Source organism: Bos javanicus, chromosome 19 (assembly GCF_032452875.1).
Source record: "Bos javanicus breed banteng chromosome 19, ARS-OSU_banteng_1.0, whole genome shotgun sequence".
Taxonomy (NCBI): Eukaryota; Metazoa; Chordata; class Mammalia; order Artiodactyla; family Bovidae; genus Bos; species Bos javanicus.
Window position 1 is genome coordinate 43,440,323 of NC_083886.1, and position 22,827 is coordinate 43,463,149.

General features: G+C 45.3%; 2 protein-coding genes across 4 annotated transcripts in view; both read right to left on the reverse strand.

Moving 5' to 3' along the window:
• Positions 1-120: 120 nt before the first annotated feature.
• KLHL11 (kelch like family member 11) lies at positions 121-10,910 on the reverse strand. The gene is made up of 2 exons (XM_061391797.1): positions 10,265-10,910; positions 121-5,681 (listed from the first exon to the last, which is right to left on the reverse strand). The coding sequence occupies exons 1-2, from the start codon at positions 10,807-10,809 to the stop codon at positions 4,100-4,102; spliced, it is 2,127 nt and encodes a 708-aa protein (XP_061247781.1). The 5' UTR covers positions 10,810-10,910; the 3' UTR covers positions 121-4,099.
• Positions 10,911-12,262: 1,352 nt separating this feature from the next.
• Positions 12,263-22,827, reverse strand: part of ACLY (ATP citrate lyase) — a 44,462-nt gene continuing 33,897 nt past the window's right edge. For all 3 annotated transcript variants that reach the window (XM_061391793.1, XM_061391792.1, XM_061391791.1), the window contains 9 exons: positions 21,082-21,209; positions 20,419-20,512; positions 17,955-18,109; positions 16,509-16,659; positions 16,167-16,310; positions 14,508-14,621; positions 14,077-14,159; positions 13,743-13,819; positions 12,263-13,241 (listed from right to left, as the gene is read on the reverse strand). In XM_061391793.1, the coding sequence (XP_061247777.1) occupies positions 13,147-13,241; positions 13,743-13,819; positions 14,077-14,159; positions 14,508-14,621; positions 16,167-16,310; positions 16,509-16,659; positions 17,955-18,109; positions 20,419-20,512; positions 21,082-21,209 (1,041 nt within the window). In that variant the 3' untranslated portion in view covers positions 12,263-13,146. The remainder of the gene's footprint in view (positions 13,242-13,742; positions 13,820-14,076; positions 14,160-14,507; positions 14,622-16,166; positions 16,311-16,508; positions 16,660-17,954; positions 18,110-20,418; positions 20,513-21,081; positions 21,210-22,827) is intronic.

Consider the following 22,827-nt stretch of genomic DNA (forward strand, 5'->3'; position numbering starts at 1 on the left):
GGAAAATGTTCAACTTAAGGGAGCCAAGGGTTGGATGATGGAAGGGAGTACGAGGGGAAGAAGGAAGCAATTATATTCAATGGTCCATAATTAAAAGGAGAAATCACAGTGCAAGTCAGCTCTAAAGAAATACATTTATTTAAAACTTACATCAAGACGATTAGTAGCTCTAACACAGAACAAGGTAGCTTTAGGAACATAAAACAAGCTATTTTACAAGGTAATGTCTCAGACTGTCCTAAATTCTACATCTCTGACTTAATTAAAGGGAGACAGTCAAGATTATACTTGTGGTAAGACAGGGGCTCAATACTGCTAGCCCAGAAAACTCACTGTATCAACTTGAACTAAGTATTTATTTTACATATAATTCAATGAGCCCTTGCACATAGACCGTAAGATCTTCAACCACACAACAAGCACTACTTTTCAATGAGTGCAAGTGCATTAGGCTGAAGATTAAGTTAACAAGTGCTCTACTGTATGTGCTTCACGGTCAGACATTCGCAGTAATGGCCATATAGAGTAAGACAAGCCCAACAAAGGTAATCAACAGAGAGCGGTTATTTGGCTATCTAATTAAACTCCTTGAAGCAAAATGACTACTATATTGTGTTACTGTCACTGTATTACATCACTGGGCTATGAGCTGTTTTGTTTCCAATGACCAAAAGATGGTATAATATAAGCATTATAATAAAAACAAAAATGGACTATTCTCAAGAAAGTAACAAGCTGGAGTGAAAAACTGTGCCAAAATGTTTAACAATTTGAAAAAGGAGAGACTGAATTGTTTCTCCAAATAGTCTAAGGTTAAATGACAACCTATAAACACCCTATTTTTCTAGTGTTGGCAGAGGACTTGCTTCACAATTCTTCATATTTGGAAAAGACGTGAAATGTGGCTGATACACCCTTTTTAGGCTTAGTTTGAGACAAGTACAAAAAACATCCCTTTGGTTATGCTTGATTAGGCCACGTAACTGAAATGTACAAAGAGCTTACCTGTCTACCTATAGTATAGTGTTCATATTAGAATTATGAAGCAGAGAATGAAGTATTTAAACATACCACATGCTACACTAGTCAAGAAACATAAAAGAGGAAAAAAGTAAGTGTGCTCTAGAAACTGCCTTACCGGCAGCCTGAAGAGTTTAATATACAAAAGCACACAAATCTGCCATAAACATTATCTTTCCAGCTTCAAACCTCTGTTCTACATAAAAAAAGATTTCAATTTATTTTTTGGTCCCAGAAATACTATACAAAACCAAGTAATCAAGACAAAACTGACGTCCATAAAATTTTAGGTTTTCTTTTTTTTTAAAGCAAAATAATTTTGAATTGGCACAGCAAAAGCAAAGTTGTATATCAAGATACACAAGACTAATCATGCAAATCAGACTCACAACTGCAAGTGAGAGGTATTACTTAAACACTAAGCTCATGACTGACATTCTCAATATGTACACCGGGCTTTTTTTCTTTTTTTAAACCATGGTGGGGTGGGTATACTCAAAGGGTATCCATTCCAAGATCTAAGCAGCCTCACTTAAAGTTATATACAGTTCTTACTTTTTGATATAGTCAATTCCCCTCTTTTCCTTCTACAAAACAAAAGCAACAACAACAAAAAAGGTTTGCTTAAATACATGTTAAGCTGCCTTGTTAAAGCTGTATTTTTAACTGCTTAAATTGTCAAATGCAATCTTCAGTTTTCATTAAAAAGGAAATTTCTTTCCCAAAGAGCCATTGCAGGCTGGTCATCATAATCAGAACCTTTCCAAATGCTGAGGGATGTTATTTCTAGTTTAAAATTTCAGAATGTCAGCCTTGAACAGATTTAAGCAAATCTGGTTTCCTTCCTTATTAACAAGTTAGTTAGGATATTTTAGAAACACAAGTTATCGATGTGAAATCACACATGTGAATTCAAATATGAAAATTAGGAATTCAGTGGTCAGGAACCCTGCACACATGATCATGCAAGGAAGGACTTACCCTCTCTTTCCAGCCATGGCCTAGGCTGCCTGCCGAGTTAAAAAACAACAGTTTCAATCACGTTTTCAAAACCAGATTATACCTAAATCTTATGAGTTATGGCTTCTGCTACATCATGTGAAAAAAAGACAACCCTACAAGTAACTTGGTAATGACTATCTCAGAAGACATCTCTGAGACCTAAAAAAAAAAAAAAAAGCAATTAAAAAAACCTGACATCACACCCTCCTGGAAAGAAACTGGTACCTTAGTGAGCTACTAAATTATTTAACACCATCAAGAAAAGGAAGTTTGCTAATATAGTCTATCAGAGAGAAATGAGAAAGCCATTTAATGAGCTTTTCTGTCTTGCACAGACCTCTCACAACTAATCAGCAATTCTCAGAATCTAATAACTTTTATTAAAATAGCTAAAAATAAATGGAAATTAAGGAAATGGTAGAGATGGGGTAGGATAATATATCCTCATATAGAAATAGACTTGCAGTTTCCCATCCCTACCCTGGACTAAATTAAATGTATTTAAAGTAGATTTCCAACACATTTTAAAAAAATGTTCTTAGGCAAGGATACCAATTTAGAAATTTCAGATAATTTCTTAGTATAGAGTCCAAGGGCTAAGCATTAATAGTCCTACAGCACACTGAGAGCCCAAATTCCTGATTGTACTTTTTCTTTTGATGTTTGATCCAACTGCTAAGAACTATAATGAACTAACTGGGGGGAAAAAAATCACTGCACTTGGAATTTACCTTCTAGAATAGTATTCCAGAATGTCCAAGAAGGTAGAAACATTCTGAAAGAAACAAGAAAAGTATACTGGACCCCACACTTCAAACCACTAGAGCAGGAGTTTCCTACATTAACTGAACGCTAAAAGTCAACCTATGTGATAATTTGCATACTGCCTGGGCACAGGTGAGATCAGAAGAATGCATTAGAATAAATAAAAGATAACCACAGAGATCAATTTTTAAGAGCCGTAATTATGTGCCCAAATGTTGTAGTCTAGGCTCAGGCAAAGTTTCAATGAAGGTCTAGGGCAAATGGACAAAATATTATAATAATCCAGGTTGAGAAATAATAAGGCTTCTCTTTAGCAACATTTCCCTAAACTGTTACTTCCTTCCTTCCTATTTTGAAAAGTTTGTTTTAGAAAGGAATGATGAGGATTCCATATAATATGCATTAGAGTAAAATTTAAAACTAAAGGTGTTGAGTGTCGATTGTCATCGGCATTATTTACACTCAGTAACTTATCTTCAAATATCTCCTGAAAAAAGCGTTTTAAAATTTTTCAATGCCTTTGATTCCTTACTCTAGACTAGTAATATTTTTCTGCTTAGAGAAACAAATTTCAAAGATATAACTTCCTCTGTAATCAATTCATCAGCTAAAGATCACTACTCTTGCTAACCACCATTATCTCAAAGTGATGGCGTGAAGTTTACAACAGAGATGCTAAAGAAATGAAAAATATTCCACAAATGCCAATCACAAATTTCTCATCAGTCATGTCTTCTAGAAATAAACAAGATAGTATTTCAAGATAAACAAAGACAACAAAATAGCGATGCAAACATTGTGAAATCATCTTGCTAAAACATTGTGCTTTTTCCTTCAGACTTCAATCTCACTATTGCACATTCCTCCTATAGATGAGGGCTCAATGCATGTATTCTGATCTTGTCAAAACCAACCATTCAGGAAAAAAAATGAAAAAGATTATCAAAATACATGTGCAAATAAAATCGGTGCTTAAAGCATGTTCAAAACATAAGTCCCTAAAACAAAGAAGTTATAAACTGTTGGCAGAAGAACAACCAAGTAACTACACCTGGTTTTCCATTTATCTTTAATAAGATCTTATTTTGCCAACATACACACAAACCAACAACAGATAAAGACTGCAAACTAACAAAAATTACCACGTACTGAATTGATTTTCCCATTCTTCAGTTTTTAACTGTATTTCCTTTATATGGGGTGATAATCCATTCATGTAGAAAATAAGTTATTGACCTACATTTTCAAGTAACAGTCTGGGTATCTTCGGCCTCATGAAAAGGTCTGTTTTAAGCTGCATGCATCAAAGAACCTAGCATTCTATCTGAGAGCTTGGCACTCGCCGCATGTTTAGGGCATGTCGATGTATTTCTTGCATCTGTCTGATCCTGTCCTTCTGCCACATTAAGTTTTGAGGCATAGGATATCTCTGAGTGCCATGCAAGTACCGGTATGGGATTCTCACGTGGCAGGCAGTGGCTCGACAACGGGGTTGTGGCATGGGAGGAAGAAGCATCCACCGCTTTCTCTCAGCACAGTATCGGTAGGCTTCTTTCCTATACTGTTTGTCAATATCATCACTGTTTTTCCAGCCTCCAATAATGAAAACATCATCTTTGTAATAGCAAATGGCCGCTCCTTCAATGCTTAGGACTTCCGGGGGTAAACTTTCAAGGATCTCATCGGAAACCTGGTTGGCGATTTTTCGTATCGCTTCTTCATTTTCTAAAGAATAACTCTTGGGGCAGCATGAGGCTGTCTGATAAAAGTTTGAGTTGACCACAGACATTTGGAAAAAGCAGTAATTGTCAATAAGCGGCAAAGATTCCACATCTTGCCACTGTCGAGTCTCTGTGTCATAGCAAGTAATGACAGCCTTTAATCCATCTTCAGTGTCCCGGTCCACAGGAGTGCGGGCAGCAATGTACACAAACCGGTCTTCAATGGCGAGCGCTTTCACATCCCGAAGAATCTTTGGTGCTGATTCCAAGTTGTGCCATTTATCTAGCTCGGGATTATAAACAGTCACATCTTTAAAACCGGGACTGAAGTTGCCATGTCCTCCAATGCTGTATAGCTTCCCCTTGACTTCGGTTAGCCCAAAAGAATGCTTCCTTGTCATCAGACTACAAACATGTTCCCAGGTATTCAAATTTGGATTATACCTTTCCACAGTTTTAGCGAACCCTGGTTCCATCGACCCAGCAACATACACGTAGGATTCTGTTACTGCAACGGCATGTCCATCAAGGTGATTATGGATATGGGGTAGGTTTACCCATCTGTCCTCATCGACAAAATATCCCACACATTCACTTAAATAGTCCCCTCCTTCTGACACGCCTCCAATAACCATGATCACGTCCATGTTTTGCCCGTAGCGAGGTAATAATGAGACATGAGAAGCAGGATGCTGGAATGTGCCAGACTGTATGTTCTCAGCTCTCAGAGCGTGCCTCTCCACTGCATCGGCCACCAACTTGACGCAAACTTCATTATTGGCCACCAGCCTCTCTGGTTTGACATGACGAGTAAGGTAAGTAGGTTTCATCTGGGACAATCTGAGCAATTTAAAAAGTTCTTCAAAGTATCTCTCTCTCTCCTCAGCATTTCTCTGAACCCACTTCAAAACTGTTTCGAACAGAACCTCTTCGGAATCAACTGTGATCTCCAAGTCCGAAAGCCAATCTCGGATGAGGTGGAAAGGTAAAGTATAAAATTCCTCATCCTGAATTACTTTGTGGAAGTTTCTCCGTATCATATCTGCCGCTTTCAGAGCAAGCTGGCTTAGGGTATACATGTGAGCTAAGCTATGAATGGCCACACAATTAGAGAGATGAAGCTTTTTCTTGAGAAATTCTCCACAAAACTCTTTTAAACGAATTAATAGGAACCTAAAACCAAGAAAAAGAGGAAGGATTAATTTTCAAATGTGCATACTTTGAAAATGCTCTTTGAGAACATCTAAATTATACAAACTGAAATATAAGTTTCATCTCACTTCATTCACAACACTTGAAAAAAGCAAGCAAATCCTCCCAAATTAAACAGGATTGTGTGGGAAAGTATGTTTAAAAGCATATGTAAAAATCATCTTTATATATTTTATTTACATTAGGTAGTTTATATGTAATTATATATTATACAAAATTTTGTGATACACACACAAAATGGAGTTTTTGATTATGTAAGGTATTTCAGAAAATATCCTTTAATAAAGAACAACAGTCCTACACTCTGTTTCCACTGTAATTTACCCTTGGCAGAGGCAAACCTCAATCCAAACTTGTCTGTGCCATCCTGCCCAAGTCCCTAGCTAGCAACCAGTCTCTTCTTAGATGAGGCTGGGTCTCAATGAAGAGATTTCCTTAAGCATCAACTACATGGTATAAAAACTGTGACTCCTGGGAGGCTGTCTGGTCGGATTTCAGAGGGAACGGCAGTGCAGGCTTTGTGTCAGAGGTTTTAATCTTCTCATCACCAGAGCTTTCTCCCTGAGTAACCCAGGGGTAGGGGCAGGGGTGGTGCTCAGGAGTTTTGTCCTGAGCTGGGTTCTCATTAAAGCAGGAGTGGCAAGGCAAACTCTAAGATCTGAAGAAGCCAAGAAATAAAATAACAGAAAATGTGTAGGCCCGTCCACATTAAAAAGAAAAGCGGTTTGGCATGTAGCTGACTAGATGTTGTTGGCTCACATAAATTAATCTGGCAGAATTAAGCCCTAAGGGTGGCCAATTTGAGGCTAATGCTAAGGAGTAAGGGCATGGCAACCCACTCCAGTATACTTGCCTGGAGAATCCCATGGACGGAGGAGCCTAGAGGGCTAAGAGTCCATAGGGTCACAGAGTTGGACACAACTGCAGGGATTTAGCACACACACTAAGGATTACATCTCCAGAACAGAGAACATAAACAATTTAAGAATGACTTCACCAGTCAGTCCAGGCCTCTCTCACTTCAGTAACTACTTGCTACTATGATTATTGTGCTTAATAACTGACTGACTTGTGATATGAAGATGAATTTCAAGACAGGCTCCCTTTACCCTCTTCAGGGAGCATACCATCTCAGCTACAAGACAAAGACAAGGCAGAGTAGTTAAGAGCTCTAGTGGCTCTCAAATATGCCTGGGTGCCAGGATCACTCTTTCTTGTGCTTCCCCACCTTCTACTTGTGATTTTTGGCAGGTGTTCCAGTAAGCCAACACATATTTCCTTGGACAGGTGTTTGGAAACACTGCTCTAAGAAAACAATAGCTGCCTGTCGTATACTAGGCATGTGTCACGTGACAGGGATCATGCTGGGCACTTCCTATTATTGCTTTACAGTGTATGTGCCCTGCAAGGTAGGTATGATCAACAGACAGACTATATGGGGGAGGAGGGGTTGTAAAGGAATCCTGCCTCAAAGCTGATGGGTAGGACTGGCTGTGATGGTTGCAGGGCATAGTGTCAAACACAAAGTGGCTACTCAGCAACTGACCTATGGAGAGAAGTTTTAAGTAAATTGTCTGGGGGTGTTCTCTCCTCTCCTCACTCAAGTCTCCAGTAAAGGAGGGGTAAATCTGAAAGAACACAAGCTCACATGACAGAAGAAAACAGAGCTGGAGTGAGTGCGATGACCCTTCTCTATCCATCTGCATTCAACAAGCCACCCCTTGCACACATACACCTGCCACATTCCACCCCACCCTCAAATAGATGACCCAGTATCATGCTTTGAGAAAACAGAAGCAATCAGGCAAAACCTTCATTTTCCCATTATCCAATCCTTTTTTTTTTTTCCCCCCAGCCACATCAAGAGGCTTGGAAGATCTTAGTTCTTCAACCAGGGCTTCAACCTGGGTCCCAGCAGTGAAAGCCATGAGTCCTAATCCCTGGACCACCAGAGAATTCCCTCCCACTATTCAATCTGTCTGCCTACAGCTGTACCCTATACTCTGCCTTCCTAGTCCAACTTCTCCACTTTTAATATGGATTCTATCCCTTCTTGGTTTCAAAGACTCTGGTCCTTATAACATCAATTTCTCCTCTTCCACGGATTCATTTTCATCAGCACACAAACACGCTCCAGGATCTCTCAGGTTGTATGTGTACGTGCTTAGTCACTCAGTTGAGTCCCCGACTCTTTTGCAACCCCATGGACTGTAGCCTGCCAGGCTACATGGAATTTTCCAGACAAGAATATTGGAGTGGGCTGCCATTTCCTCCTCCAGAGATGTTCCCGACCCAGGGATTGAACCCAGGTCTCCTGCACCTCCTGCATTGGCAGGCAGATTCTTTACCACTGAGTCACCTGGGAAGCCCATCTCCCAGCTTACAGAGGGAAAAAGACCTCCCTGGATGACTCCTCACACAGGTCCATGAGTATCATTTTTCTGATTCTCTTGACAGACTATTTCTTAAATACTATTTTTTTAAAGATACTGTATTATTTGGCTGCTTGAGATTATCTTTTAGTTGGGGCATGTGGGATCTAGGTCCCAGACCAGGGATAGAACCTGGGCCCCCTGCATTGGAAGTGCAGCATTTTAGCCACTGGACCACCAGAGAAGTCCCAATGGTCAGACTTAAATGGCTCTTGTCAGTGCCATCAATGACCTCTATTATCACCAAATCCAATGACTACTTACAAGTGACGGAGTTGACATGATTGGCTACTCCCTCCTTGACACACTCTAGCCTTCCATGGGATCAGGTGCTCTGCTGGTGTCTCTTTAACATTCTGGAGAACCCCAGAGCTCTGTCCTTCGGTTTCTCTTTTCTATCTACACTCTCTTCCTAGGTAATTTTATCCAGTCCCAAAGCTTTAATTACCATCTATATGCTAATTTCCTCCCAATCTCTAGCTCCCAATGCTCCTCCATCCAATGTCCTATTAGACATCCAGTAGAAGACATTTCCTGGACCAAAAACCAAACACTTCCTCCCAAACACTTTCCTGAACTTTTTCGCATCTTAATAATAACTCCATCTTTCCAATGGGTCAAAAAACCTGCAGTCTTTTCCCTCATCCCTCACATCAAATCCACTGGCAAATTTCTCTCCTCTGCCTTCAAAATGCATCTAGAATCAAAGCATTTCTCATCACTTTTACTTCTCCCTCCTCAGTCCAAGCCTCTACCACCTCTGTAACAACCTGCTTGTCTCTCTGCTTCTGCCCTTGCAGCCCCTTCCCCACTTTTTCTCAACACAGCAGAATTCTGCAAATCAGAATGCATCATTACTCTACCTTAAACCTTCCCATGTTACTCAGAGTAGGAGCCCAAGTCCTCCCACAGGCTGACACAGCCCTGTGGGATCTGGATCCATCCCCATTACCACCCTCAAGCCTCTCCTACTTCTCTTGCCCTGCATCCCTCTGATCCAGCCACCCTGGCCTTTTGCTATTCTGAAGACTGAAGCGACTTAGCAGCAGCAGCCTCCAGAGAAGCTCCATCTCAGGGTCTTTGCACCTGAGACGTCCCCTACCTGAAACACTCTTAACCACACCTCTTTCAATTCTTTGCAAATGTCTTTTTCTTCAGGAGGATTTCTCTATCTATTCAGTTTAGAAAACAGCTTCTTTACATTAACATTTTCTATATGACCCGCCATCCTTTATTTTTCAAAATAGCTAGAGCAATCATCCAACATGCTGTTTTATTTGCCGTCCATCTACTTATGGAAGTGCAATGCAGAAAGGGACTTTTGTCTATTTTGTTCACTGCTGAATCCCCAGATGCTCAGAACCCAGGGGTTGACTCAGGAGATAGTCGTTCAAATAACAAATATACACATAGAATACTGCCCCAAAAGGCTCCTCCCCATCTCCAAACTGCATTCACCTGCTTCCTAAATAGTTTCTGGAATATCCATCTGGGCCCTCTAAAACCCATTTTCCACAGTAGCAGAATCATCTTAAAAATATTTCAGTCAAATCATTTCCTTAGCCAGCTTCACATCACCTTGTAAATCCAAACTCCTTTATCCAAAACATTTCACACACCCTTCTCCCCTTCACCTCCTAGATCATTGAATTTCCTTTTTTACTTCTTCTCTAAGCCAAACGAGATGCGGGGCCTTTGCGCTATCTGCTAGGAATGGTCATTCCCCATCTTTGCATGGCCAGGATTCCCTTGCCATTTAAAGGTCGGTTTAAATGTCACCTCCTGAGAAAGGTCTTAACGCAATTACTATCCTTTTAAAATGTCAACACTGTACTCATTAAAAGCGGACTTTTTCATTGCCTTTGTCTCTTCACCTGGAGACACGACCCCTTGCCTGACTGGCCGGCTGCACCCTCTGTGCCCAGCGCAGTGGCGGCCCCACAACACACAGCAGGCGCTCAGTAAGTATCAAACGAATGCATTTCGTTAGGGCTCACTCGAGCCTACCCAGGGCACTGCCCTCCACGCCTTTTCCCGCGCCCTCCCTGGATGCCGCCCGCGGTCGGCGAGCATCTCCACCCCCGCGCTCCGAATCCCGCCTGCGTCCCCTACCTGTCGGCCAACTCCAGCACCTCGTGCACACTGCCCGTGCTGACGCGGATGCGCCCGGTGTACATGTATTCGATAACGGCTTCCACCGTGTCGGGTTCGGGCCCGGGCTCGGAGCTCCATTTGCGCATTTCCACCCGGCCGGAGCGGGACTCGGAGAACTGACCCGAGAGCAGGGGCGTGAAGTACTCGGTGGCGGCGGCCAGCACCGAGCGGTGGGCCCGGAACTCTCGGCCTCCCGCACCGCCGAAGCACAAGGTGATGTCGCAGAAGAGGCCCTGGCGCCGCTGTTCGTTCTGCCTCCACGACAGCTCCGAGCAGTGAGAGCTGCACTCGAAATCCTCGGCCTCCGGGCCCGGGTCGCCCCCGCTCGCCTCCATTGCAGACAAACCAGGCCCAGGCCCGAAGTCCACCGTGCCGCTACCTCTGACTTCGGCGGCTAGCCCCGCGGAGCCGGCTGCGGCTGTCTCCATGCTCTCCATCTCCAGCACCTGCAGAGATGCTGCCGCGGCCGCCGCCGCCGCCGCCGCCACAGCCGCAGCCGCCATCTTGACGCCGCCGCGCCCGACTCCTCAGTCCCCGAACGATTCTGCCGTTCTGGTGCGACACAGAGGGATTCTGGGAATAAAGAGTGGGCGCGGGGCGGAGCCGGCCGCCGCTGGGTCTGCGCACGCGCCGCCGCGCCTGTCCTAAGGCGTCCGTCTCTGGTAAGGGGCAACTGTTGTGCTCCCGTTATGACTGTCTTCCCCGGAGGCCGGCCATCCACATGCCCATGGGGACGATGGCTCTTTCCTTCTCCTAGAGAGCAGCGTGTTCTTCGTGGTCGTTTTGTGAAACAAAAGCCACCTTGGACCCTCACCTATTAGTGTCTTGAGTGGCACCGTTGGATTTTTATTTAAAGGTTTAGAATGGCCTTGGAGTAAAAATGGAAAAAAGAAAGACTTGAGACTGAGCCCCAGTTAAGTGGATGAGGGTGAGCAAGTAACTTACTGTCTTTGAACTAATTTTTCTTTTAAAAACGGGATACTGTCTAACTTGGCAGATCGCTGTGAAGGTTAAATGAGGTATTTAACCATCAGGTATTTTTACGTAGTGCTTGGTCCACAATTACTGTTCCATACATACTTGTTTAAAAGATGAATAAAAGCCACTTAGAGGCTTCAGGCAAGGGAATGGCTTAATCAGATGCACCTTTAAAAATATCTCTGGTGGGCTGTAAGGAGACAAAAGTAGAACTAGGGGCACTAAGTTAGCAGACCCCATATGGACAGATCAGAGAGTTATTTAAAGGATAAATCAACAGGACTTGCCAACCAGAGAAGTGAAGGAAAGGATGCCTTCCAGGTGTTTAGCTTGAGTATCTAAGTAAACCTTTGGTTTCCATTCACTGAGAAATGGGAGGCACAATTTCATGGGAGAAGATACTGGGGTTTATTTTAAAGATAGTGTCTTTTTAAAATCTGTTTATCTGTCTGCACCTGGTGGCATGCTGGATCTTAGTTCCTGGACCAGGGGTGGAACTCAGGGCTGCCGGCAATGAGATTGGGAATTCCCTTGATTCTTTTTTAAGAGATGTATGAACTTTTTTTTTTTTAAGATTTTATTTATTTTTGATTGCAAGCTATCTTTGTTGCTGCACTTGGGCCTTCCCTCGTTGCACCGGGGGCTATTCTTCTTTGCCATGCATGGGCTTCTCATTGTAGTGGCTTCTCTTGTTGTGGAACACAGGCTCCAGGCACTCAGGCTCAGAAGTTGTGGCTCATAGGCTCTAGAGTGTGGGTTCAGTAGGTATAGTGCATGGGCTTTAGTTGCTCCTCAGCATGTGGAATCTTCCCAGACCAGGGATTGAACCTGTGTCTCCTGCACTGGCAGGCGGACACCCATCTACTGTACCATCAGCAAAGTCTATGGATGAACATTTTAAAACTGCATGTAGTAAAACTTAGTAAGTACATTTCAAAGGAATGCAGATGAAAATATATGGATGACATGAGATGGCAGTCAGTGTTACTATATAGTTTATTTAAACCAAACTATGATAATACAGAGGAAAGACTGAGGTGGCAGCTGCCTGGAATCTTTATGGATTACAGATGCAAACTGGTTGGAGAAGAGTCAGTAACAGACAAAAGTCAGGTGCATAAATACAGAGAACATAAGATACAAGACATTTCACAGCTTTTTGCTTTGCGCTTCCATTTTAAACATATGTATGTTACAAGTTTACATTTTAAATTACCACTTCCCATACTCTGTAACAATGGCTAAGGATGCAATGGTCCCATTCCCCCTGACACAGGCAGACACTGGTCTGCAACAGGGAACATTTTGGGGAGATACCAAACTCCTAACACACAACATACAAAAAGATCCTAAAAAAAAAATCAGATTAATACAATGCTTTTCAAGTTATATGAGGAAGAAAAGGGAAAAAATAAGATATTAGGGGTAGGGGTCCTTTAAATGGAAAGTATCTTGAGGTCTTAAAAGTGTCATTCCCTTCCTTCAAGGGAAAACTTTTTGTTTTTTTTTTAAGCTAATGGAAAAAATAAAAGAAAGCAACATTGTAACACCCTCCAATGAGGAAGAACACTATCCTGACAGTGCTTAGATGCTTCCATATAATAAATATAGCAGGTAGCAGAGCAAATGTCACAAGTATTGGTTGGGTTCTTATTTCTATGCTTATAAAAAAAAATATTAAGCTTCTTTGTGTAGACTGAACAGTGTTAGCCTGTGGGTGTTGGTCTTCAATGTCTGTACACTGGGGGCTGTTTATACTCGAGGCCCATCCTTTAAGCAAGCTCCAATGCCAGATGTCTGTGGCTATTTCCCAGGGGAAGAGTTCTCGTCATCACTTTATTGTAATAGGGTTTCTGGCTCTGTTACATGCTCATGTGTTCCGGAAGAACATATGAAATATCATCCCATGGGTGACGGTAGAGCCCCTGCTTCAGCCTCTTCTGATCAAGATAGTGTCCTAAAATAGAGCAAACACATCTTTTTGTTAAGAGCTGGTGAGGGTTGAATTTTGGTGAGGGAGAGAAGGTAAGGAAGGGAAATCTTACTAATACACACAAAAAATGAGGAAGTACATCTAGATCCATGCCACAGGTAGATGTTTGTGTTGGTAAAAGGACCTGTTGGATTTCATTCTATTTTCCTAGGCTAACAATCAAACTCATTTCCAAGAAAAAAGGAACAAAGACAAAGCGGAAGTTAAACAAAGGAAGAATTAGCAACAATGATCAAGACAGTGTGACATCTCGCTGATAGAAACTGGCCTGGGGAATTCCCTGGTGGTCCAGTGGTTAGGACCCAGATTTGACCCAGCTTGAGGAACTAAGATCTTGCAAGCTGTGCAGGACAGCCAAAAAAAGAAAAAGAAACTGGCCACATAGGCAAGGGGTATACCTGAACCATGGGGTAAAACAAACAAACAAAAAACCGAAACCAAACAGAACTCTTACTACCAACTTACCAATGAAGCCCATGCTCCTTCCCAGCACAAAGATGCCGTTGAGGGCTCCAATGTCAATATATTCATCAGCTTCCTCCCTGAAACACACAATTCACTTGTAGTTTTCAAATGGCTCACATGACTGCCCTCCTCCCCACAGACACTATAATTTCTGCCCAGGAATGAGACGCTAGCTCTCTTTGGACTCTAATTAGTAAAGGGAGGGTGTTCTGGGTGGTAGGCATAGAGGCATTTCTTAATGCTCTCTAATGAACGTGCATTGCTCTTGGAGTTGGGAGGAATCACCAAGAAAAATCAATAAAGGTTAAGAGGAAGAAAATAGCTGCAAGCTCACCGAGTGAAGGACCCGCAGTGTCTAAGCATGTCTACAAATGCAACTCCGATTAAACCGTCCACATTCAGGATAAGGTTTGGTTTCTGGGAAGGCAAAAAAAAAAATTCAACGCATTTGTCATTATTACTAATTTTTGTTCTGCATGATGTTCCACTATTACTACTAAAACTACTACTATGAATCCCTGACTGCTATTTAAAAACCTCCCACCAACACTTCCCAGTTTACAGGAGAGACTGCCTTGATTTCTAAGGTCTAGCAGAGGACTCTCATTGACACTATGTGTAAACTTAGTTAAGCAACAGAAACAAAAATCTTTCAGAAAACCGGGTTTGATTTTAGCTGCACAATCAGACTGTGACTTGGCAGTCATTTTCTCCAAGAAATTCACCCAAAACCCTGATTTGGGAATTAGAAACATTTTCTTTTACCTTGGAAGTGGTAATCTTCTCTACTTCCAGTGCGTAGTCGAGCAGTGGGGTGGCAGGGAAGTGTTGTCTGACATAATCTTTGAGAATCTGCACGCGCATGTCTGGGTTGTTGATCTAGGAAGTGATCCAAAGTTAGAGGAACCACTCTGACACAGCTGTTAAAAGACATGTTCCTGGGACTTCCCTGGTTGTCCAGTGGTTAAGACACCGTACTTCCACTGCAAGGGGCATGGGTTTGAGCCCTGGTGGAAGAACTAAGACCTCACATGACACAGGCCAAAAAAAAAAGACGTGTTCTTGCTTGGGTCACAGGTAGACATAGCTGTACGTGTCATATGCACTGCTGTGAGGTTTAAGGTTTCTGATGTCCTCTCATATTTGAGCCTCAAAACCACCTGAGATGTGGAGATGTTGGATAAATTAGCCATGGATCCTACAGGGTCAAGCAGCAGGGCACAGGACTTCCCTGGCGGTCCAGCAGTTAGAACTCTGCACTTTCACTGCCGGGGGTCCAGGTTCAATCCCCAGTTGAGAAACTAAAATCTCAGGCCGAGCAGCACAGCCAAAACCAAATCAAACAACAAACAAACAAACAAAAAACCCAAAAGCAGCACACACCTTCCAACGGGAAGTCTGAGGTTCTAGCCACCAGCCACACTGCTCATCGGCAACCTAGTCAAGATGTAACCAAGTTCTACAAAGTTCTTAGTTTTTAACTAAGTAAGCACATGTTGGCAGTGGGGCAGCAAAGCACCCCTGAAATTCCAAGAAACCTTCTGGACCTGCAATGAGTGTAGATGAACTCTCGGTTCAGAGGCCCATACTAGGCGGTCCCATCAGCAGGGGAGTGAGACGGACTGGGTGCCAAGTCCCAATACCACAGTGACCTCCTCCCTTGGCCAAGACACCCAAGGCTAGGATGGTCTCCAGGAAGGAAGGCACCCAAAGACTGAGCATGGCAGCACAGGTGCGACGCTGGCTAGGCAAGGTGCCCTGTGCTGTGCGAGCACTGTCTGCCTGGGAGCTGGGGGTGGCTGGCCTAAGTTCTGTAGGCCCAGATGGAATGTCCCTCAGCAGAAACCACTGTCTCTGGCTCAGTCTTTGCCATCCAGCCACCTCTGGACTTACTCTGCACTGGCCCAGCGTGGGGATGCCGGGATGAATGCAGGATCCTCTTGTATTAATCCGAGTCATACCCCCAACTTAGGCCAGCAGAGTGACTAACTCCCTGAGGTTTCTGGAGTGGTGGAGCCATGGACCCTGAACTGTCCCTGTGGGGCTGCAAGCAGCTGCCACTTCTTCTCTTGTTCCCTTTGATTTCTAAACATAACTCGGCCCCAGGAGCCACTGAGATTTGGGGAGTTGTTACGCCAGTCCACAGCATTATCTAGTGACCGATATGTCCCCTTAACCCTGACCTTAGTCCTTTCTCCTGTAAGAGTCACCTGGGAAGCTAAAGATACCAAGGTCCCAGTTCATCACATTTTCACACCACAACTGAACATGATAGAAACTGTTTATGGGCAATCCGTTTTATAATGGGAAAAAGAGCTGCTCAGTGTTGGCATCTGTCAGCAAAGCTTTGCCTGCTGGGTGCCGAGAGCCCAGCTGTGCCCCACACCCTGTTGACCCAGTGCCTGAAGGAGAAAGACGACTCACCGACTTCACTCGGTGACCAATGCCCATGATAAGCTTTCCTTCCTTCTTCATCTTGTTCACAAACTCCATGGGGATGATGCCACTGTCAAAGGCCTTGCTGAACATCTTGGCTGCTGCATCCAGGGCACCCCCAAACCGGTCGCCCTGTGGGAGGAGCCAGCCCATGTCACCCCAAGCTGTCAGTCTCCTTCGGCTTCTCCGGCTGATCCAGGGTTCCCCTCAACAGCCCCCGGCATGGGGTCTCACACTCCATGGCTCCCTCTAGGACTGCAATGCAGCCAAGTGGCATGATGCCAAAGGTGGGTGTCCCCGCTGTTCACCTCCTATGATGACAATACTCACAATGGTAAGCAGTCCCGAGGTGAGGCTGGAGACGAGGTCCTTGCCGGCTCGAGCGCAGATGATGGTGTTATGAGCCCCAGAGACGGCAGGCCCGTGATCAGCTGTCACCATCAGGCACATCTCAATGAACTGGCAGGAGTATTTGGGCAACCTGGAGGAGGGCGAGGACAGGGGAGGGGACATGAGAGCTGGAACAAAGGTGAGGGGCTGAACAGGAGATACACTGACGAGGCCATGGTCCTCCTGTTTCCCATCTCCTTGAACAAGTCACTCAAACTCTAGAAGGGCAACAAGCCCCCAATCCAGGTCTAACACTATCTTACAACTCCAAGGCAGAACTCTTTGATCCCTGAGTGGCTCTGGATGTTGCTGATATCAAATACTGCTTTTAAAATTGAGCTTAGCAAGTAGGGCTTGAAACCTCCTCTTTGGGCAGTTTTTTCAGCTGAGCTGCTGCGACAGGATGTGACCTGTGTTTGCAGTTACTACTCTCCACGTGCCAGCCAGAGAGGAGGTGAGGGCCCTGGTCCCTTTCACAGTGCACAGTGATCAACCTCCTACTGATGATTAAGAACAAAGTCTGGGGAGTTCCCTGGCGGTCCAGGGGTTAGGACTCCACACTTCCACTGCTTGGGCAGGTTCCATCCCAGACTGGGAAATTAAGATCCCGCCAAGTGTGCAGCACGCACACACACACACACAACCACGAAAACCCACAAAATAAACAAAATACCCCCAAAGTCTGGAGCTCTGGGGACGCAAGAGCACATACAGTGAGACCTGTCAGGTATTACAAGCCTTGAACTTCTCCCAGGAGGGGCTCAAGGCAGGACCCAGACCCATCTCTCAGAGGTAAGACCAGGACACACACCAAGATTTCCACCTGGCTTTCTGCCCAGGACCACTCCAAGGCAGGGCTCTGTGACTACATATTCATCAGCCTCCTTGCCCAGCTGTCAGTCCCAGGGGAGGGCGGAGCTTGGGAGTTGCAGAGAAAACCGACTTTTCCCCCTATGCAAGCTGATAAGACACAAATTCAGAGGACACACTATCAGGTACTTTCTGCCTGTTGAGCAACTCCACCAGGCTTGCACTCTTTAAGCCACTCGATGCATCCAGGCCTTCTGTGCTAACCCTGACCTTTCTCTCAATAGGCCTGCATTCAACTCTGGCCCATTTCTTTAAAAGCTCCCAAGGGAAAGATCCTTGATCCAAGATCCTTGATGACGTCACTGCTTTCTACTTCTCTTGGTTCAGGCTGGCCTTTCCATCCTTGGAAGACTTAGGAACCTGAATCTCTTTCCTCTGACCTTTCCACTGATCTGTGGCCAGAAAGCTTGGCCCTGGACATGTTCCCCAAAGCTGCCCACTCCCACTCCCTTGGCAGGGGAGGAAAATGAATGCTGAATCACAAGGCCTTACCCTCTTCTGCCCTCCATGCCTCACCTTTTCTGGAACCAGAGGAGGCCGAGGACCCCGCCAATGCCCATCTCCTCCTTGAAGACCTCGGTGATGGGCATGCCCGCGTAGATGAGCTCCTGTCCTCGCTCGTCACAGATGCTGGTCATGAACGAGGCAGGTTTGCGGATCAAGCCCAATTCCTGAGCAGAGATGCGGGCAGAGACAAGCAGGGCTGTGGTGACCAGAGGTTCTCCCAGAACATCCTCACTATCTGTGCCCAGAACCAGTGTTCTAGGTCTTAAATACTGGTGGCCAAGCAACAACTCTCAAAGTCCTCCCAAGAAGGAATTGCAAAGCCCTTTGATTAGATCACTTGGGACAAGAAAATAGGAGCAATCATTCCACGGCACCCGCTCAGCCTGGCCTGTTTCTTATCTTTACTGAATGTGGACTCAGGCAGGGCACTTAGCTGTTGGCATCCAGGGGTTCCTTTTTACAACAGAGTAACCAGCTCCAGGTCACCTGGCTAAGAAATGGAAGAACGACTCCAAAGGGACAAATTTTAAATATTCTACACATAGCTGCCAGTAACAAGGCACATGGCTGGGGAAGTGGGAGAATCCCCTCAACACATCCTTTTCCAAGGGGAGAGCACTGAGGTCCTGAATCTTCCGCTTTCAGAGTCGGGGTACAAGGCGGGCAGCGTCAGCTAACTCTGCCCGTGCCTGTTTCTTTAGTTATCCCTTCCGAACTTAAGAAATGCCTCTAATTATATTTTAATTGCAGAAGCAACAGGAATGCACTCTCCTTTGTCACTCCCTGGTGGCTCAGACGGTAAAGCATCTGTCTACAATGCGGGAGACCTGGGTTCGATCCCTGGGTCAGGAAGTATTCCCTGGAGAAGGAAATGGCAACCCACTCCAGTACTCTTGTCTAGGAAATCCCATGGATGGAGGAGCCTGGTGCAGGCTACTGTCCATGGGGTCGCAAAGAGTTGGACTTCACTTACTTACTTACACTAGAACAGATGAAGTCATGTTGCCTTTGACCTCCACCCCACCCACCCTGGTTTTCTGATTTCGTGTCTGTTAGTTTAGTGAACATTTTTCTGGACCTTTCTTTCTCTGATCTTATGTACACACACAGACACATGGAGAACAGACATCATTTTGCATGCCTACCTTTTTCATACTCATAATAGAAACACTGTTCTACAGTGTACTATTTACTCAATGAATCTGAGTGCTATACATGTCAGCATATATCTAGATCTAGTTCATTCCTTTTAACTGCCGTAGAATATCCCCTCATGACAACCCCACATGTCGGCCATTCCTCCACCGATGACCATCAGCTCAAAAAATATCCTTGAACATATTTGTACATGCAAGCATTTTCTTCAAGGAGCTTTCCAGACAGAGAATTGCTGGGTCGTACGGTATGAGCGCTGTTACACTGAACTGACACTATCCACGTGCCTTTCAGAGAGGTCATGCCAATGCCACTCCCACCACCGACGAATCAACGTACCAGCCTCATCGTGTGTGCCCAGTCGCTTCAGTCATGCCCAACTCTTTGCGACCCTATGCACGGTAGCCCGCCAGGTTCCTCTGTCCATGGGATTCTCCAGGCAAGAATATTGGAGTGGGTTGCCATGCCCTCCTCCAGGGGATCTTCCTGACTCAGGGGTTGACCCCACGTCACCTGTGGCTCCTGCATTGTTGGTGGATTCTTTACCAGTGAGCCACCAGGGAAGTCCCTCCAGCCTCCTCACACCCATACAAACAATATATCAGAGAATTTTTTTTTTTTTTTTGGTCTGTAGGAGATAACTCGGAGAAGGCAATGGCATCCCACTCCAGTACTCTTGCCTGGAAAATCCCATGGGCGGAGGACCCTGGTAGGCTGCAGTCCATGGGGTTGCTAAGAGTCGGGCACGACGGAGCGACTTCACTTTCACTTTTCACTTTCATGTATTGGAGAAGGAAATGGCAACCCACTCCAGTGTTCTTGCCTGGAGGATCCCAGGGACGGGGGAGCCTGGTGGGCTGCCGTCTATGGGGTCGCACAGAGTCGGACATGACTGAAGCGACTTAGCAGCAGGAGATAACTGGTATCGCAGTTTCTACTTTGGTTTCTTTTATAAGGAGTGAAGCTGAGCAATTCTTCATGTTGAAAGAACATCTGCTATCCATTGTTCTAATGGGTTATTGGCCTTTTAAAAATAGATTCCTAAGAGATCTTGTAGATAAGAGAATTTGCTCTATATCTATGTCCCTGCCTTAGACAAGTAGCCTGAAATCTCTTAGCAGGTGCAGACGGCTCTAGAGGACATTTTCTGTCTCCAGCCCCTGTTTCCAGGTCAAGCCACATCACTGTGGGAGGTACACGCTGCCCTTGCCCCCTCCTGGGCCCTGCATCTGTTTCTCTGGCTGGTCAGAAGGGGCCACCTCACAAGCTCCAGCATACCTCAGCCACACACATGGTTAGGGACACGCGGAGCACCTACCCGGGCCCAAGAGTAGTCCATGGGTACTGTGGGGGGCGGAACCTCCTGAGCAGGTACAATAACTCCTCTGGCCACGAGATCCTCGTAAACGGACCTGGGAGGCAGGGAAACAGAGAAGAGACATCCATGTGGATTTCATTCTTCTGGGCTCTTCTCGGGCATCTCTTGAATGCTCTTCCATCTAACCCCAGAGATTCCCCAGCCCCGTATCCCCCCTTGTCAGCAGCTTACCCTTACTAGGTGGATTCCCAAGAACTAAATGAAAACAGGTTCTAGCCAAGACCCGCCCCACTGCCTCTGAACGGGACCTTAGAGAAGGCTGAGTCTGGAGGCCAAGGAGGGCCAGAGAGGAGGAATGGGAAGAGACAACAGCTCATGTAATGGATGAATGTTCCTACGCTTGCTCATTCATGGCCCACCAAGTAGGTAGGCTCAGAAACTGAATGTTTTAAGCCCAGTCTGAACAGCCTGTAAATGCTGCTTTTAGAAACAAGTTAGAAAAAAGGAAAGCCCAAAAGGAAAGATTCTGGACTATCTGAAGAGCTGCCTTAGACGCCTGAGAGAGACCAGGCATATCGGACACCTGTATTTCGGCGAGGCAGCTGCCCTGGCGAAGGACTGGGAAAGGGGCAGGTTGGTGCCACCCTCCCCAGGTCCACTTACTGGATGATTTCTCCAAGCTCATCGAAGCTCCGGGGCACAAACACTCCAGCCTCCTTCAAGGCCTGGTTCTTGGCAACTGCGGTTTCAGAAGCCTGGTTGGCACAAGCTCCAGCGTGGCCGAACTGGACCTGAAATGCAAAGGAGAACGGCTTTAGCAGCCCGGTCAATCCCCTAAGAGAGAGAAGGCCCCTGAGGATGTTGGCACTGATTACTGGCCAGACCCCATTCAATGCTCTATGTCAGCGGTCCCCCACCTTTCTGGCACCAGGGACCAGTTTCGTGGAAGACAATTTTCCCACAGACCAGGGGGTGGGGGGTAGGGGATGATAGTCTCGGGATGACTCAAGTGCATTACATTCACTGTGCGTTTTATTTCTATTATTATTACATCAGCTCCACCTCAGCTCATCAGGCATCAGATCCTGAAGACTGGGGACCCTTGCTCTACGTGAATCACTTCAGGCCCCCAGAAGGCTCACTGAATATGTGCGCTGGCTGACTCTCAAGCACAGATGAGAATCTGAGGCACCAAGAGGTTCAAGAGCTTACTCAAGGTCACACAGCTGGGGCACTGGAGCCAGGATACGAGCCTGGTGCCCAACTCCACAAACACCTTCCTCTGGCTTCCCGTGGGGCCCTTACTGGGTAGGGTGGAGATGAGGAGACACAGAATAGCAGTCAGTTTGGGGCAACTGTGAGAGGTTACAAACTGCCAAGCTTAGCTAAGCGGAGCTCATAAGTGTGATCTGACTATCCTGCACATACTTTGTATGAAGTACGTACCCTTATTAAACAAAACAGAACCCCAGAAGATTTCCTGTAAAAATCCAAATTTCCACTTTTTTTTTAAAAAAAGGCACATTTTGCACCATTTGGCCTATACTCCCAGATAGCAATGATCACAGGGAGCTAATTAGCTATTGCGCCCTTCCACCTGAGCATGAACTAAGATTAAACTATAAACCCAATGGAATATGGGGTAGGGGGCTGGTTATGGGGAGAGAGAAGGAAGAAAAAACCAATCAGAAGAGCTATGTGGTACCTGTATCTTTGATTAAGCAACAAGGAAAAGAGATTAACTTAATGAAATGTGGTACAAAACTCTTAGCAGGGCAGGTGTGATAATCTTCCCTGTTTAAATAACACTTCATATGCATGCACGTGCTTAGTCTCTCAGTCGTGTCTCACTCGGACTCTTGCGACCCCACAGACTGTAGCCTGCCAGGCTCCTGTCCCTGGGATTCTCCAGGAGAGAATACCAGCATGGGTTGCCATTTCCTTCGCCAGGGGATCTTCCCAACCCAGGGATCAAACCCAGGGCTCCTACATTGCAGCCAGACTCTTTAAACATCGAGCTACAAGGGAAGCCCAAAATAACACTGCCTCCAGGCACTTTTCTAAAAGCTTCACAGATGTCATCATTCAGTACCTACAACTGTTTCCTCTCAACAAGGAAGTGGAAGCACAGAGCGACAGAGTAACTTGCCAAGGTCACACAGGTGGTATGTGGCAGCATTTAAACCAGACAACGGATGTGGCCTCTCACTGTGGCGCTCACTCCGACATATAACAAAAGGGGGCTGAAATGGGGCTTTGGTTTTTTTTTTAATTTTATCATTATTTTATTTATTTTTGGCTGTGCTGCACAGCATGTGGGTCTTAGTTCCCTGACCAGGAAAACCCATAGCCCCTGCATTGGAAGTACAAAGTCTTAACCACTGGGACTACCAGGGAAGTCCCAGAGCT